Source organism: Archocentrus centrarchus, chromosome 17 (genome assembly GCF_007364275.1).
Source record: "Archocentrus centrarchus isolate MPI-CPG fArcCen1 chromosome 17, fArcCen1, whole genome shotgun sequence".
Lineage (NCBI taxonomy): Eukaryota > Metazoa > Chordata > Actinopteri > Cichliformes > Cichlidae > Archocentrus > Archocentrus centrarchus.
This window is the reverse complement of record NC_044362.1, coordinates 16,479,649-16,497,058: the sequence shown is the minus strand read 5'-3', so window position 1 is coordinate 16,497,058 and position 17,410 is coordinate 16,479,649. Positions and strand designations below refer to the sequence as shown.

At 38.6% G+C, this 17,410-nt stretch overlaps 1 protein-coding gene across 1 annotated transcript in view; it reads left to right on the top strand.

The window, feature by feature from the left end:
- Positions 1 to 963: 963 nt before the first annotated feature.
- eif2b3 (eukaryotic translation initiation factor 2B, subunit 3 gamma) overlaps positions 964 to 17,410 on the top strand; it is a 33,434-nt gene continuing 16,987 nt past the window's right edge. Inside the window, exons 1-5 of the mRNA XM_030752120.1 lie at positions 964 to 1,252; positions 4,037 to 4,202; positions 5,772 to 5,926; positions 13,992 to 14,151; positions 14,289 to 14,400. Of these exons, the coding sequence (XP_030607980.1) occupies positions 4,055 to 4,202; positions 5,772 to 5,926; positions 13,992 to 14,151; positions 14,289 to 14,400 (575 nt within the window). The 5' untranslated portion in view covers positions 964 to 1,252; positions 4,037 to 4,054. The remainder of the gene's footprint in view (positions 1,253 to 4,036; positions 4,203 to 5,771; positions 5,927 to 13,991; positions 14,152 to 14,288; positions 14,401 to 17,410) is intronic.

The window sequence follows — 17,410 nt, the reverse complement described above, 5'->3', positions numbered from 1 at the left end:
TTAGAGTTTGTTCATTTGTTCTTCATCTATATGGAAATTCTGCAGTGCTTATTGGACTGATGTTTAGCCATATTCAACCAAAACAGTGGAAGGTCACCTCAAGTTGTTCTTTGTACACTTAGCTACTTTAGGTTATTACACTGTAACTCTCATTTTAACAACTGTCATTACTGAGACTATATTCTGCACCATATCCAGCCAGTTTGACTCGCCATGCTCCTTCAGCAGCTGTCTGCAATGCTGTTTATCTCCAGCAATGCAGCTGGGCATCCGCTTTTTCAGCAATCAGCATTCACAAGGGAGAAATTGCATTCAGGAGATTCAATATTATGGTACTTGGGCAACAACAGGCAGTCAAGCTTCTTTGTCGTGTTCTTTTTCTCTCTCCTTCTTCCCTCCCTTCTCGTGCTTGCCTGGTTTTGAGCAAGTAGTAACGAGCAGTCAAGCTCATCTCCTGGCCAGAGCAAACAAAACCAGAGCCACATTCCCCAAGCTCAATTTGCTGTTACGTCTCAGCTCTGTGAATTGGGATTTTTCTAAGCTTTAAATCCAAAGGAGTAGCTGTTTGGCCTCTGGCTGCTAATCTGCTCACAACATTTTTACTATGTGCGAACACTTGTAATTCCTGGTACTAGAGCTTAAAAAAAATTTTTTTGTATCATAATGGTAACATATAACTATCATCATCCCCCTATAAATTCCTTTAGTATGTAAGTGTATGTAAATCAAAGTTGAGCTTGCCACCATGATAGTGTTATAATAGAGCAGAGTGAAGGTTTTTATTTTTAAAGAAATCTTTTCTGCATAATCACACTTGTATCTTTCCCTCTTTTCATCTTTTTTCTGTAAAGATGTTTAGACTTGGACATCAAATCGATGATTAATTCTTCTCTCCTATTCCGTTTTCGGATCGGAACTACATTAGAGAGGAAGTAGTTTCCCACACGGACGCATTTCATTGAAAGCACGCAGGTGTCGTCATACAATGCTAGCTGTTTGCGCGATTGCTGTCAAATCACCTGGCGAGTAACCTAATTTCTGCCATTTAATTTTATTTAAGTTACCTGTCGGTTTTCAGAGAACCTGTCCGTCTGGTTGTGGTTTGTCTTTGAAGCAGCAGGATCGTTTACTGCTCACCGCTGGTCCTTAGCCGAGTGCTAACAACACTGACAGCAAGCAACTTGCATGCGTCTAGCACCGCTGTCATTTCCAGGCAGCCGAACAGCAGGGTTCGAAGAGACTCTGACAGTAGGTATGTTACAGAAATTTTAATTCTTTCCAGTTACATCTGAAACCCGTGCAGATAGAAAAAGCATGAAAAAAACCCAAAAACATTTAGATACCAAAAACCACACTAACAGCACAAATAATAATGAAGTCACACTCGATTAACTACTCCGTTAGCATGCGCTGGCATATAATCAATGGAAAACTGTGATCTTAAAGTGCATTACACGCAGAAAAGTTAGCATTTTTTTTCTCTGACTTTAAATCAATATTTCAGTGAAATTTTCAGGAAAGAGAGGCAGAAGTATAGCAAACAGAAAATGTAAGAGCTGAGAAAACAGCTTTAACAGAATAGTTTAATTTTGTCTAAACTAAATGACTTTTTTTTTCATTTGTTGATTGCGTTGCCCACCATGGAATGTAGCTTTGACAACGAACTTTTTCCTTACGTTATTACTTTCTGATCAAGAAAACTTGATGAAACTTTAACAGTTTTAAGTTGAAACATAAAATTACACGTCCATATACTTTAAATTGATGTCCATATGTGCCATCAGTGTTTTGACGCGTTAACTTCAGCGAGGTTTTTGAAAAAGAACCGTTCAATAAGAAAGACTTGACAGAATGAAAAAAATCGAAAAAGAGGCTGTCCAGGGGAAGCCCCCCTACATTATAGCAATCACAGAAAATACGATCAGAAATCCGGTTTTTGGCAGACCGCTTCAGCGTATTATCCGAGGCTAAAAAACAGGTTAGCTCGGACTGTGTTGCTAGGGTATGGTGCAGTGATTGTAACATACCTATTTTGAGTGTGTGCAGCGCACCTACGCAGTGTATCTGCTCGGAAAGTATAGTATACAGTTACTCTTATTTATAGCAGGTGCTGTGTGAAGCACATGCTGTACAGAGAAAAGGGAGCTGTGACTGAAACGCTCAAAGAATGGCGCATTTTAGATGTATTTCAATGATATTTCACCACGTTGGACACAATGTGCAGATCTAATTTGCTCTTTTTGCTAAACTTTCACCACGTTCTCGCTCATTGTGGTGCGCAATGGCAGCCACAGGTGGACTAAGTTACAATGCAGTGCAGGCATCATTGTTTACACACAATGAAGCGCAGTTGTTGGTAATGATGTGATGCACTGGCATCACGGTGAATTAAAGGTTAATACCAGCAAATGAATGGAAACAAAGTGAGAGGCAGAGGAGTGCGTATAACAGGTAGAAATGAAGAAAAACCAAGAATAGCAGTCTCAGATAAAATATGAGCAGCTTTGAATGCCCTTGGAATGAATATGAATGAAACAGATTGTGTGCTGCCAGCATGATCATGACATTCAGAGATGAGAGCAGCTAACTCCCGTGTTTCATTGGCGACACTGCCCTTCAAACCAATAAAGTGGAATACATTGCTTTCCTAACTTTGGAAAATGAAATCCATGCAGCATCCCAGCAAGCATCATGGGAGTGAGAGCAAATGAGCAAGAGAGTGAAAAGATGACAGGGAGTGAATCATTGTTTGAGCTTTTCAGTTGTATCAGTAAACCTGACTGCAAATTGCAATTTCACAAACTACTAAATGCCTGTAGCAGGCATAGAATACCTCTAAAAATGCTGACTCTCTAGTGTTACCTTCCTGTGTGCTATGTCAGCTCTCTTGTAAGCCACTAATGTGCTGCTGCTGGCATATGATGTATAAAAACAGAACAATGTAGAAATTAATTGAATAGATGGGCCCGCAGTACCTGAGCTCGAAGTATTGGATTAGTGAGCTTATGCTTGGCAGCACATGGTGCAAGGGTTGGCACTGTTGCCTCACAGCAAGAAGGTCCTGGTTTTGAATCCACCAGCTGGCTGGAGTTTCATGTTCTCCCTGTGTCTGTGTGGGTTCTCTCTGGGTTCTCCAGCTTTCTCCCACAGTCCAGGCATGCACAGCAGGGTTAGGTTAATTGGGGATTCTAAATTGTTGTTAGCTGTGAGTGTCAATGGATGTCTGTCTCTCTGTGTTAGTCCTGTGATAAACTGGCAACCTGTCCAGGATGGACCCTGCCTTTCATCCCTGTGACAGCTGTGACAGACCATTACCATTGTCCTCCAGTACAACTGAGTATGCATTGGTGGGTTTTCAGTCATTTGATTGGCTTGGCCAGTTAATGTTATTCCTCTTATAAATGGCATAAAAAACACTCACATAGCAAGTGATGGAGTCACCTGTTGGTTTGTACTGGAGCCCAGAAAATGGCTTTACACTATGGTCAATGCTGATGTGAGCTGGGACCTTTTGAATAAGCTAAATGAGGCAGAGCAGGGAGTGGCAGTTTAATTGGAGGACATAGATGAGGCATTGGAGCATCATCAGACTAAAAGCTTAGAGTTGAGCTACAGCACATTGTATACATTTTACTTAAAATTAACAGAAATTTCACAGAAAAAGCATTTATTGCAAATTAATAATAAAAGTAATAAACACACATTTTCTTATTTAAAAAAGGGATATGTGAATCTCTTGAGGACCTTTTAGCACTCTTGTGCTTAAAGATATTGAATTGACACACAATAGCCCATTTACTCATGAAGTCCATTTACATTTTAGGAACTCGCATTGTTCTGTCTATACATGTGAAAATAATCAAGACTTTTTGCTTTATTATGTTATTTCATAATATGGTATACATACTATTTTATTCAATTTTAATGTGTTGAAGCACTGAGTCTGCACCTGTGGTCTGTACTGTATATTATATGTTTTTAGTTACATTGTTCCAGTTGTGTATACTGTGGAAAAATAACTTTTGCTTACCCATAGCCATCTGCAGCAAACATCATGGAGCTCCAAGCAGTGCTGATGGCGGCTGGTGGGGGTTCTCGTATGACTGATCTGACATACAACACCCCCAAACCAATGTTGCCTGTTGGCAACAAGCCCCTAATGTGGTATCCCCTTAACCTTCTGGAGAAGGTGGGATTTGAAGGTAAGAGCTAGTTCTTATTATAGCAATAAGCATAATGCTACTTTACTTCTTGGTTCAACCATTATTTCACCTGCTATAATTACGTCTACGGCTACAGAATATTACAAATAGTATTATTCAGAAATCCAAGTGCCTATAATAGGTGAAAACCATTATTGCTTTATATTTCACTTTAAGTTATAAAAGCAAGATCTGATATTGTAACATTGCTCCTTACAGCTCACATTAATTGGCTCTGCTGGTATTTGTTGCATGTAAGCTGTGTGCTCACTGCATGTAAGCTATGTGTCTGTGGTAAGGGGAGGAGAAGTGTTGAAGTGGGACTAAGCCATTCTTGGTTTCCACATAAAATGTAAAGAAGCAAAAATCCTGCCAGTAAGTTTATGTGGCCCACTTGGAAAGTCTGGAACAAAAAAGCGGAAACTCAGAGCTCTAAGAAAAAAAAGTTCACCTCTTATTATAACTGAGGACTGTAACTCTTTTTTTAATGTTAATACTGTCAAGCTTAAATTACAGATAAAAAAAAAACTCACGTAACAACTGAAAGCACTCTGCCAAGGGGATATTGTTATTTGTGGCATGACATAATGAAGAGAGAAGGTCAGAAGGTCATAAAAATGGTTTTCATGACAACTGTTACTTAAAAAATGGTATTTCTTTCATTGCTGGTTCATCATTTGGACTGTTAAAGTCAGAAAGAAACCAGAGAAGTGCAAACTATAGCTATATGGGTAAAATATTATCTGTTTCGGACGATAAATTGCAGTATGTAATGTCAGACTTTAGGTGATGTTTACGCTACAGAAGTAGTTGCTGATCAGCTCTTTGGACTCTGAATTTTGGGGATTAAAATTGGTTAGATGATTTCAAAATAGTTCAGAATAAGTTATTTAAAAAAAAAAAGGTTTTTCTTTTTTCAAACTAACTGTAAAAGCGAGACCAGCTTTGATGCTTTATTCTCTTTGAGGTCAGTGATAATTTTGCTGTTTGGTACATAAATATCAGGCAGGTACACAGCAGCACTGAGATGCCTAACTGCATTAAATGAGTACAATTCTATTCTGGTTTATTATAGTCATACTTTCATCGGCTTGTCAGCACATCATCAGCACATCAGGTGTGCTTTTCCTATTTTTTTTATTTTATTTTAAATAGTCAAGATGTGTGTCTCTTGTGCTGCAACATGCAGTGGGGCTCACAAAGCCTGACCTTATAAAGTTTTTATTTTTTGCAATATGTTGTTTATTATAAAAGCAAGTTGGTCCGCACTAGTTTTAATAAATGTTGCTTTCTATACAGAATCATTCTGTATGGCCAGTTTACAGTGTGCAGTCTCCTAGCCAAATCTGTGCTGTTAGGTTTTACTAGGCTGACACAGCTAGAGTGAGCAAATGCCTGGTAGAAACCATTTAATGCAGACAAGGGTAATTAAACTAGAGAGATAGATTTGTAAAGCGGTCTAGTGCCATTACTACCAACTTTATAAAAAGGAGATATCTGATGTGGCTTGTCTCCATTTTTTTTTTTTAAAGTAAGTTAATTAGAGATTTTTGTGACCTGTGTTTTCAGAGGTGATTGTGATCACTACCAAAGAGGTCCACAAGATGATGAGCACTGACCTTAAAATAAAAGACGTGAAGATGAAACTTGATGTGGTTTCTAACCTGGAAGATGGCGACATGGGCACCGCCGATGCTCTCAGGCACATCCAGGCAAAGATCAAGGTATGTGTATTTTTTTTTTGTGTTTTGACTCCAAATCTTTCAGACCTATATTTTCCATGCACTACAAATAAAACCATGATTTGGAACTAGACTGAATTAATTAAATTAATAGACTTAAGGCCTCAGTCACGCAGGTCAGTCAAAAAAGCCGCTACAAACATCATATTTCAAAAGGTGCAACTTTTAAGGCAAATGATCCACATTTCCAGTTTGCACTGCACTTTTCACAGTTTCACTACCACTCAGGAAGTAGTTTTCTGTATACCTCTGTTTACCTCTTTGCAACCATTTTCGTCTAGTGAGTGCCAGCAACCTCCAGCGACCACTTGCCAAACCTTAGGAGAATATCAATTTTTAACTAGTGACTGTGTTTGCACAGTCACTAGTTAAAAATTGTTTCACAGCATTTGGCGTCAAACTCCAGCGACCAACCGCCAACCAGTCAGACAATACACATTTTTTTTTTTTTTTTCTTAGCAGTTGGTGGTTGCTGGGGTTGCTGACCAGTTTGTAGTCCTGTGTGACTGGGGCCTCAAGTCAACTGAATTGTACCAGTGTCTAGGATACTTTTTACAACCTTGATTGAGCAAGCTATCATGGTTAAGTTGTTTAGTTGCAGCAAAAATTGGGATAGAGTCAATCAATGCATGTTATGCTCTCTAATACTATTCTCCACTGCTCTGTTTGCCAGAGTTTGGTAAGGAGTTGGTTTTCTATTGTCTACTGTCACATCCAATCAGTGGGCTGACCACCGATCCATGCCCTTTCCTCCTTTGAACGGCCAAGGCTGCTAAAGTGCCTCATTACACATTTTTAAAATACGCAAAAACATTCACAGACACACACATGTACACATGCTGTCTTGGTATCCATGACCCTCAACTACAATTTCCATACACCCTCTGTATCCTGCCTGCTGATCCCTCCATCCCTTCCTTCATCCGATTCACTCTAAACAGATGAGGTCATGGTTAAGACTCAAGCTCCCTGTGCTGCCAGTTTACCCAGTGCACCATTTATTCTCATGCAGCAGTCATGCACATCTGTGCAACATTTGTGTTTGGGTATGTTAGGGTGTATGGTGTCCCTGTGTATATGCCATGGTACTGACTGGCCTCCTGTGTCCATGAAGACATGTTTATATGAGTTTAGGGTTAGGTAAGGGTTAGGGTTGACTCTTGATGTGTTTCAAAAGCAATTTCTCTTGTTTATTATTTCACTATGAAGGATTTGTATACCACTGGCTTGGTTAGAAATGCTAATTTTAAGAATCACAATTAATTCAGACTCGTCAAATCTTAAATGAAGGTGATACTTCGAATGCTTTTGTGTAATTAACTTAATGTGACTCATGTACATACCAATATGTAAGCTTTTGAGGCTGTTTTCAGGCATTCACACAATACATATTTACAGTAATGCTATATGAAATCAGAAAGGTAAATAGTGTCTCAAACATTTACAAGAATAGGCACATTTTTGGCAGTTACAAAAATGCAATCCAAACATTTTGTCATACAAAATTAACTTTTGCATCCAGTACTGGTCACATCTTTATTAAATCAAGAAGAATTTTGTTGATTTTTTTTTTTTTTTTTTTAATTTTGGGAGCTCAACCAAGTGTGGGTACGTGATTGGCCAAAAGATCACAACATTTATTTTGGTGGAATCACAATCCTTGATCTGGACTGTGATTCTGGTCAGTGGTTTGAACCCTGGCTCCTCCTCTTGGGCAAGATACTCAACCCCGAATTCCCAAATTATGAGAGCGAGCGTGTGCGTGCGTGCGTGCGTGTGTGTGTGTGCGAGCATGATCCTTTGAAAATGCCTAAAGGCATATAATAATATGAATGTAGGCGAGTGCATGTGCTTGATGGAAAGACATTCAAGTGTAGCTTGTAGTAAAAATTTAGAATAGTAGAAGAGTCAACTAATTTCAGAATACCAGAGTCACTTTATTATCAACTTATAGCAAAGTAAGAAACAATATCACAGGATCATAACATTTCTAGAAATTTCCAATCCAAACACTCAGCATTGTTATGTGCTACATTCCTACTGGATGGTAAGTAGATGTAGGGCATAGTAGGGTTGTAAGTTGTCAAAAAAAAATTAATTCTCAGATACTAAAAGTTACTATCAAATGACTCATTTGCAGCAGTATTGCTACCAGCAGGGCAGTCTTTGCCTCCTCCAGCTGACGCACAACTTCTCACAGCCTTTCAGATGAAGTACTTGACATTCACAATACTGAACTTCATTTAGATTAATTTTGTTTTGTTTTTTAGCCTTTATTCTTGACAGGAGACTAGAGTGGTCGGGAGAGCAGGGAGAGGGCATAGGTGGAACGACACACAGAATATAGCCGAGGCTCCTGCAGTAGTCTTTAAGTATATGGTTCGTCGGTTCAACCCAGTAACTATACCAGCACACTGAGACTGAACAGCTCTTGAAGAGGAATTTTGATAGGTTGGAAAAGTGCGGGTTTCAACAACATTAAAGTGTTATTTGTGCTGGATTAACTGGTTAACGCTAGTTATTTTACTATAAGCAATTACCCAATAGCTACATTAGCCATCTGTTATTAAGGCAGCAGCTAGTGCCTATGGCTAATAGTAAAACAATAATATTAATGTTGGAGCTACACAGCAAACTTTATCACTCCTGCCTGTTTGTAACATTAGACAGTATTAATCTAATAGGATAACAGTTATTTGTTTCTAAAAAGAGATTCTTTATTTATATATATATATATATATATATATATATATATATATATATATATATATATATATATATATATATATATATATATATATATATGGATGGATATGCCAATACTTCTGTCTAGTCTACTAGTCAGAAGTATTGGCAGCCTATCTTGCCAATTCTATTCGATCAGCAATGAAAATATGGTGCCAGGTCTCCAGAAACACAGCACTACATCATACAACCTAAAAATAGTATTAGAAATTATTAGAATTGTCAAAAAAACCTGTTTAGAATGAATATTATATTGTTATTTATTTAGCTAATAACAAAATTAATTCATGTTTTTATACCCAAGTTTGAGCTGGCACACTGGACTTCTCTGAGTCAGAAATTAATCAAGCATAACAGTCAACCACTAAAACAAATTTTTCTGTTCAGGAATGCAAGTAAATAATTTAGCATCTCAAGCAAAAAATAATGATGTGCTTTACTGTTTTTTTTTTTCTGCTTTTTTTGTAAAACAGTAAATGTGAAAATTCGTGAATAACAACAATAATTCTATTTTAGTATTAAAAATATGTTGAATAAAGAGTTTGCACATAGTGGTGAATTAACCATTACAGAAACATAAAACAATTTGGTAATAAATATAATGTCTTTTCACTGAACTGCAATGTTTAAACTTCAGTATCTGATGTAGGTCCAGTGTTTCAGAGTCTCAACCAACAATATCACCACAGCTGGTCATCTTTTGTTCCACCTTGCTTATTATGTGGGTCTAAAATCTTGCATAGATGTTCAAATGGGTTCAAATTTGGAAACTCCACAGGCGTATGATTCTGTTGATGTTCGTATCGTCCTTCTGGAAGAAAGCGCTCCTATCAGGACAGAAATATCAAAACATGGATAAAGCTGATCATTCAAAACAACTTTATATTCATGCCAGCAGAATGATCCTCACAGTGTAACAAAGGCATTAAATGCCTTCACTGTAATGATGAAGTGTTCAGATTTTTTCTTTATTTTGTACCTGTCTATACTATTGAAGATATAAATGTCCTTCAAATGACTTTCATTCTTTACAGCAGCAGATCAGTCAGCTTTTAGCTCTTTTGGTCAAATAAGTGCAATAATTTTCTTTTTCCATTTGAATCGGTGTACAGATTCCTTTTATTTTCTTTGACAGATTATTTCTTTAATAGATGCTTGGTATTACCACATGTACAAACATTCACACACTTAGGCAGAACTAGCTTCGGCATGCTCTCATTGAGAATCGTTGAGTTTCTAATCCTTTGAGCAGCCAGCTGGATGAGATGCATTGAGTTACACACACTCACACACTGCAAGGTGATGAGTGAAGAACTGTAACCATGGTCTGCCAAATCCCCGCGCAGAGATCACTCAATCTGTCAAACCAATGCCTGCGCACAGTATAGACACACACATCTTGATGCAAACACCCTTCCATGAGGGGATTTGGTGTAACCGATCAAACAAAATAGTTACAGGAATCAGTGTGTGCTCTGGGTGAGCACAGTCGGCCATTTCTCTCAAATACTGAAAGGAGAGATTACAAGGAGCATTTTTTATTTTGTTCACTCTTCAAACAGTGAGGTTACACAAAAGTGGACGGATATGCTGATTAATGCTGAGGTCTTTCACAATAAGCCAAAGTAGTGAAAGGAGTACTTTGCATGCACGTTTTGCTTTGTATGCCAAAAGCCTCTTTGACATTTTCATTATCATTCCGGCTTAATCACCTGGCAGAATGAGCGTGTATGAGCTAAAACAACTAAATATACATTGGAGCTTCTGATTCAAGGCTTCACCTTTAGTCTACATTTGTTAGTCAGCCTGTAAGACTCGACACAAAAGGTGAAGAAAGAGAGGAGTGAGAGATGAGGCTGAGGCTTTTCATGAAAGGGACACGGCAAACATACTTAGATGTGACTTAGTTTCTTTTTTTTTTTATTTCTTTCCCTCTTTCAACAGTTATACTCCACACCCCTGCTCCATGTGCATTTTTCCTGGCTTTTCACTGAGCTGCAATGTTGAAACTTCATAATCTCAGGAAGACAAGGCAAGATTTGTCCATGTTAAAAGTAACCTGCATCACTTTTAGCCCAGGGTGACATGGAAAATATTCAGTGGTCTTTTGTCAGAAGAAGATATCAAAGCTTTTGTATCCTACAATGACTTGATGATCAGTGTCAGACATCCAAGTCATATAAGTTATTATCTTCAATTACTCTTGAAAGAATGAAAATATTAGAGGGATTTATTGGATAAACAAATAAACAGTTTTTATTGGAAGTGTTTGTAAGAAGTATGGCAGGTATGCATGCAGGGTATTATCAATTTTCATGCCACAGTATACCATAATACTGGTTTTGGCCAATAACAAACACTGCAAGAGAAAAATTTAAATATTGTGTATCGTTTAGTCGAAACTCATTACCAGAATGGTTACTAATTTGCTCCACAGAAAATTTGTCACACATTTTTTGAGTAAAAATGTGTTAATTTTTTTCTTGACAATCATATTTGTATTATAAAAATGAGTTTTCTCTATGTGGGTGATATTGCTGAATTTTTATTTAGTAACTCCTAAGTAAGAGAGTCACAAATGCCAGTCTCTGCTGGTGGAGCTCTACCACATATAACAAAGAAAGTGTCCTTGAAATGGGTCAGGATTGTGCAAGCACTAGTTTTGGATTGAAGTCAGTTACCACTAGGACAAATATGCATCTGTGTGTGATTGCTTTTGCACCAATGTGTGTGGTCCTGACCTGTCCAGTGATCCTGGCTGTTGAAAGGCCAAAGTGTCTTTGCCTCTCCAGCTGACTCCACTCTGCTGTCGCCTCTGAGTGTATGCCTGCCTGTGTGTGTGTGTGTATGTGTGGACTAAGCAAGCACGCCTTTTTCCATTTAGTGTGTGTGTGTGTGTGTGTGTGTGTGTGTGTGTGTGTGTGTGTGTGTGTGTGTGTGTGTGTGTGAGAGAGAGAGTGAGAGAGAGAGAGTGCTTTGTTTCTGAACATGTGTGCAAGCTTATCAGTCTGTGATAGAGCAAGGGGAGAGTTGAAAGGTTTCAGAGTCTCAGTGTTGGGAGATCTCTTGCAGACACCTTCAACTTTGCTGTGGCAGCTTCCTGTCGCCAGGTCCAGATTGGAGTTGCATGTAAATCTAGGTCAACTTGACCCTTGACCTCACTGATACAGTTCCCTCTACACACTCTAATTCACATCTTTTACCAGATTGAAGTTCATAAGTTCTACATATCCATCAGTCCAGCCATCCATTTTCTTCTGCTTATTCAGTTCAGGGCTGGAGGCTATCCCAGCGGCTATGGGGCGAGAGGCAGGGTGCACCCTTGGGACAGGTCACCAGTTTGTTGCGGAGCTAATACAGAGAGACCGAGAACCATTCACACTCACATTCTCAGCTCTGAGCTATCTTCCAACTTATCTTTCCTTTTCTTTCTTTTGTTTGACGATCATAGAGTCTTTGCTCATGTGTTTTTCTTCCTTATCCTCTCTCTCACTCTGTTCTCCTTCACAAACAGAGCAATAATGTCTGACATTAAGGCTGCTGGTGCTAATGGTGGGATTAGTCCCTATGCTGACAGCCTTCATCTCTGGACAGACAGATGGATGGTGCACACAGACACAAATGTGGCTGCACCCACATGCAAACACACATTCAGACATGTAATATCAGTGGAGGGCAGTTCAAATAACAGGTACTGGGTTTGCTTTCGCTGGTGGAGCGAGTGATATGTCAGCTGGAATTCACAGCTGCATATTTATTTGTGTTTCCAAACCTGTATTGATTTACACATAGTTAGCAGGAATACTGACATTAGTTTGAGATATTGGTTGTCTCTTCTCTCCACAGAGGGCATTTGTAAAGCAACACTCTCCTTTTCACAAAAAAATGTTGGCTTTGTTTTAAGCTCAGGTGTATTTTGTTGAGAGCTGGCTTGTTTTCTCTGTTTCTGTAATTAGGGCAGTGTTGTATGTGGATCAATTCACAGAAACATACTTTAAACCAGCCATGCTTCCTTTTTAAGGATAAAAAGGTGGACAAGGATGTTATGTGATATTGTGTCAGCGAATGTCATGAGTACAGTATGATTTTAAAAAAGATGGAAATATGGGCAAGACTAAACATGTGAATGTAAATACAGGGTGGAGGTGATCTTCCTTTATTTAAGGAAAATATTCACTGAAAAGTAAATAGGACAGATGTGTAATTTGTCAGGCATTTCTAGGTGCTTCAAACAATGCATGGAAAATTACGAGAGTGCAAAAGATTAAAAAAAATCTTGATAACCTATAATTTTTTCTTTATACAAATCTAAAACATTTAAACAAAAGTAGCTGCATCTGTTGATGTAAAACTACTCATTTGCACTAATTAGAGAGAGTAAAACTAGTGTAAATGGCCTACTGGAAGAGCAATGGAATTGTTGCATCACATTTTATTGAAATTATAAGAGAAGTAAATTGTTACCAGCAATGTTAAAGAACTGAGTGAATTAATTTGACATGATACCACCTAGCTGTGCCACAAACACAGTTCAGTAAAATATACCGATCAGGTTTTTATATTCATTTGACAAAAGTGATTCAACAAAGATGAGGTGTATGTATTTCACATGGGTCAAATTGTCTGCTCGGATCCAAGCAAACTGAGAGTCTGCATTGAAAAAATAAAAAAAAATATATAAAATTACCCCCACTGTTTATGAATTCTGTGTTTTGGACCTGACTGAATAAAGAAAGGTTACGAGCAAAGAATAAACTGGTAGTCTGGGATTTGTGTAACTCAAATGTTGCAGGCTTCTTGGCTTACAGCATAAACCTGTGCATTATCATGGTCCCGGGCTTGTTGCTCAGCGTTTTGAGTTTTTGGTCGTTTGAGCTTTATTTTGAGAATGCTCTATTGATTCTTGGTTGCTTGGTGTCATCGTGGTTTGGTTTATTTATTTATTTCCATGTTGCGTTGTCTTCATTGGCTTCCTCCTGCTGTGTGCTCCCCTGTCTGTAAATGTTTCAGTTCAAGTGAATTTTGTTCTGCTGGCTCTGTCCAGCTCTGTTAAGTTCTGCGTTTCCAGCAATAAAGCTGAGAGTCTTTGAGTTCAAGCCTTGTCTCTCGAGTCTTTCATTGTGGTCCTCAACCTGCCTGCCGCAGCTGATATATGACACTGCCACCCTGAAATCTTTATACTTATTGAAGTAATAGTTCTGCCAAACCATGTAGTTCCTGTCATATCTTACTGTTACACAGTGAAGTAATTACACCAGCTTGAGTAGATCACTGTCCTTCTCTTTCCAACTTTCCTCTTAAGACGGACATCCTGGTGGTGAGTTGTGACTTGATAACAGACGTGGCACTTCACGAGGTGGTCGATCTGTTCCGGGCCCACAATGCAACACTCTCCATGCTAATGAGCAAAGCCCATGAATTCACAGAGACGGTCCCAGGCCAGAAGGGCAAGAAAAAGACAGGTAAAATGTTTGTTTGTTTTGTTTTACATATTTCTGTGCCATAGTTAAACTGCATGAAGATTAATTTTTTGTTTTTTTTTATTTGTGACATACTATTTTATTGTTTTAATATTACATGTTGTGTATTTTTTCCCCAGCTGAGCAGAGGGACTTCGTTGGTGTTGATCAGTCAGGGAAGAGGCTGCTCTTCATGGCCAATGAGGCAGATCTGGAGGATGGACTATCAGTCAGGAAATCCATTATGAGAAAGTAAGTCTAAGAAACACTGTTACCACACCTTCACAAAATTATAATTTCAAAAGGGCCATTATAAATTATACATACATTATAAATTACACGTACTTAAATGTGAATATCCAATCATGCCTGACATATTGGATTGAAGGGGCCTCTGTCTTCTAAAAAGCTCCTGATTGTTCAGCTTCAGTGAAATGACAGCTGTTCACAGCAGGTTTTGTTAGCTAAAGCCAGCATTTATTCTTTAAATTGCTGAGCATGTACAGCACGTGTTCTCGTGCAGGTTGTTCTTCCTCGATACGTAGTTCTGTGTTTGGAGGTTTGCCTGATGGTGATGTGTTCTGTACATGTGTAGGTTCTTAGCCTTGGCAGAGCAGATGTTTAAGTTTCTAATCAGAGTCGGTGTGTTTTAGGGTGAAGGTTCTGTGGTGGCTGTGTGGGATTTTTGTTACAGGAAGAGCATTCTAGGTAGTTTTTTGTTTCGAAGTCCTAAAATGCATGTATGTGTGAGAGCGGGTGATTTGGGAGCTCGTAAATACTTCGTGGAGCCAAAGACACTGTAAATTCTGGCCAATAAGAGGGGGGCCAGAGCAGCTGCTCGCATGCTTCTCTGCACAGGCAACTCTTGAGGCACACGCTTATATATAAATATATATATATATATATATATATATATATATATATATATATATATATATATATATATATATATATATATATATATAATAACCTCGAGGCGGACATTGATCGAGAGAAAACAGTCACACATTGTCACAGTGTTGTGGAAACCTATTGAGCCCACAGCTAAACATTTACAGCTTACATTGAAAGACATCCAACATTTAAAGCACCTCTGATCATTTATACACTCATGTCGCACACCCACACAAAATTACTTTTTGCCTGAAGTAGCAAGCAAAGTAACTTTACAACGTATATGTACTGTACATACAAATGTTCACATTTACTAATATTTAACATCAGCAGTTAATCTTTTTTTTTTTTTTTTTTTGCGCAGTAACTGTTTCTTTTCAATCTGCTTTTCATTTGTGAAAAATAGTTATATTTTTCTTTTGTTTCACTTACTGTAAGTCCCGTTTCTCTGGAGAATTAGTTAAAAAAAAAAAATACAACAGTATGTGCAGTCTCCTGAATTCCTTGCATGCATCCACTGAAATCATTCTTTGGTGCTAGCCTGTTTGAGTTCAGTTTCCCACTTCATTCATGATTTCAGCCCGTTCATGTTCTGTGCGTCCTTCCACACAACCAACCATCTGTTCTTTGAGCCTCCATCCTTGTTCTACCTCAGCCCCTCTGTAATTTTTCCTTCCTTTCCTTCTCTATAATTTCCACATGGTTGAGGTGCGTTAGCTCAAAACATTCTGCACATGTGAGACTGTTTGACCTGGAAATCGCTTAAATGGTGTGAAAGGAATCCAGCAGAGCTCCCTCTCATACATTAAAGCTCAACCTGTCAGAACCTTGTGGATGTAGGTCTGGAGAAATGATTGACTGTGTGTTAATCTGCTGATTTAACAGAATAGTTTGGAAAACTAAAATGTTTCAAGCAAAACCACAGAGGTTTGCAGTTACTTTACTAACTTGTTTTTTTTTTTTTTTTTTGTAGGGTTTAAAATCATAATAGACACTTTAATAGGTACACTTGTTCAGGTGATCTTTAATGCTAATATGTGTTCAACAGATCACATGGAAGCAGGTCAATGCATTTGGGCAAGCAGACATGATCAAGATGACCTGCTGAAGTTCAAACTGAGCATTCGAATGGGGAAGAAAGGTGATTTAAGTGACTTTGAACGTGGCATTGTTGTTGATACCAGATGGGCTGACCTGAGTGTTTCAGAAACTGCTGATCTACTGGGATTTTTCCACATTACCATCTGTAGGTTATACAGAATGGTCTGAAAGAGAGAAAATATCCAGTGATCAGCAGTTCTCTAAGTGAAAATACTTTGTTGAGGTCAGAGGAGAATGGCCACACTGCTTTGAACTCATAGGAAGGCAGCAATAACTTAAATAACTACTTGTTACAACCAAGGTATGCAGAAGAGCATGTCTGACTGCATACATGGAATCTTTGCATCATGGATGTGCATGGATGTGCAGCTGACAAATGTGTAGTAACTGTGATGCGGTCATGTCCGTATGGACCAAAATGGACCAAAATCTTGGAGGAATGTTTCCAGCACCTTGGTGAATCTATGCCATGAAGAATTAAGACCATTCTGTAATCAAAAGGGGGTCTAACATAGTATTAGCAAGGAGTACCTAACAAAGTGGCTGGTAAGTGTATAAAGGAAAGGAAAGGAATCCTAGATCAGATTTTCAGCTGCAATGACCTTCAGGATATTGAACCAGGAGTTACTAATGATGGCGCATTTGTGGCTAAAACCCACTTCACACAAATATCACACAAAGAACCTTGAGAGAACGAAATAACTTACCACCCAAAGAACCCTGTACTAAATTTACTAAACACATGTATCTATGGACCCACATAATGAGTGTGTTTGTACAAGATTTGATAGTCGTCAACATTAGCCTGACTACACTTGCAGGGTGATGTGTACTGTAGGCTTATAACACAAAGTCAGATATGTGAAGTCAATTGAGAAAGCATCTGTGGGGCTAGTGTAGTATTAAGGGAATCACACACGTTTTACTTTTGAGGCAGTGGTTGATTGCCCTAAAAAAAAGTCATAAGCCCTTCAGTGCTGTTGGCTGTATTGTGAAAACCTGACTAATGAGGGTATTAACAGTCATTCTGCTGTGTCTGACTCACTGTCCGCTCTGGGGTTTCAGTTGTAACTAAATAAGACGTTATGCTGTGTGTGTGTTTGAGAGTGAGAGATGTGACTCCCCTCTCCCACTGAGGACTTTAGTGATACTTTAGTAGTCAGTCATTAATCCAGCAGTTGAGTCATCCCTGCCTGCAGAGGCACTAAATTCCTGTTCCCTTCGACAATGAGCTCTACAGCAGTTGCAGCAACCAGAAATCACATGA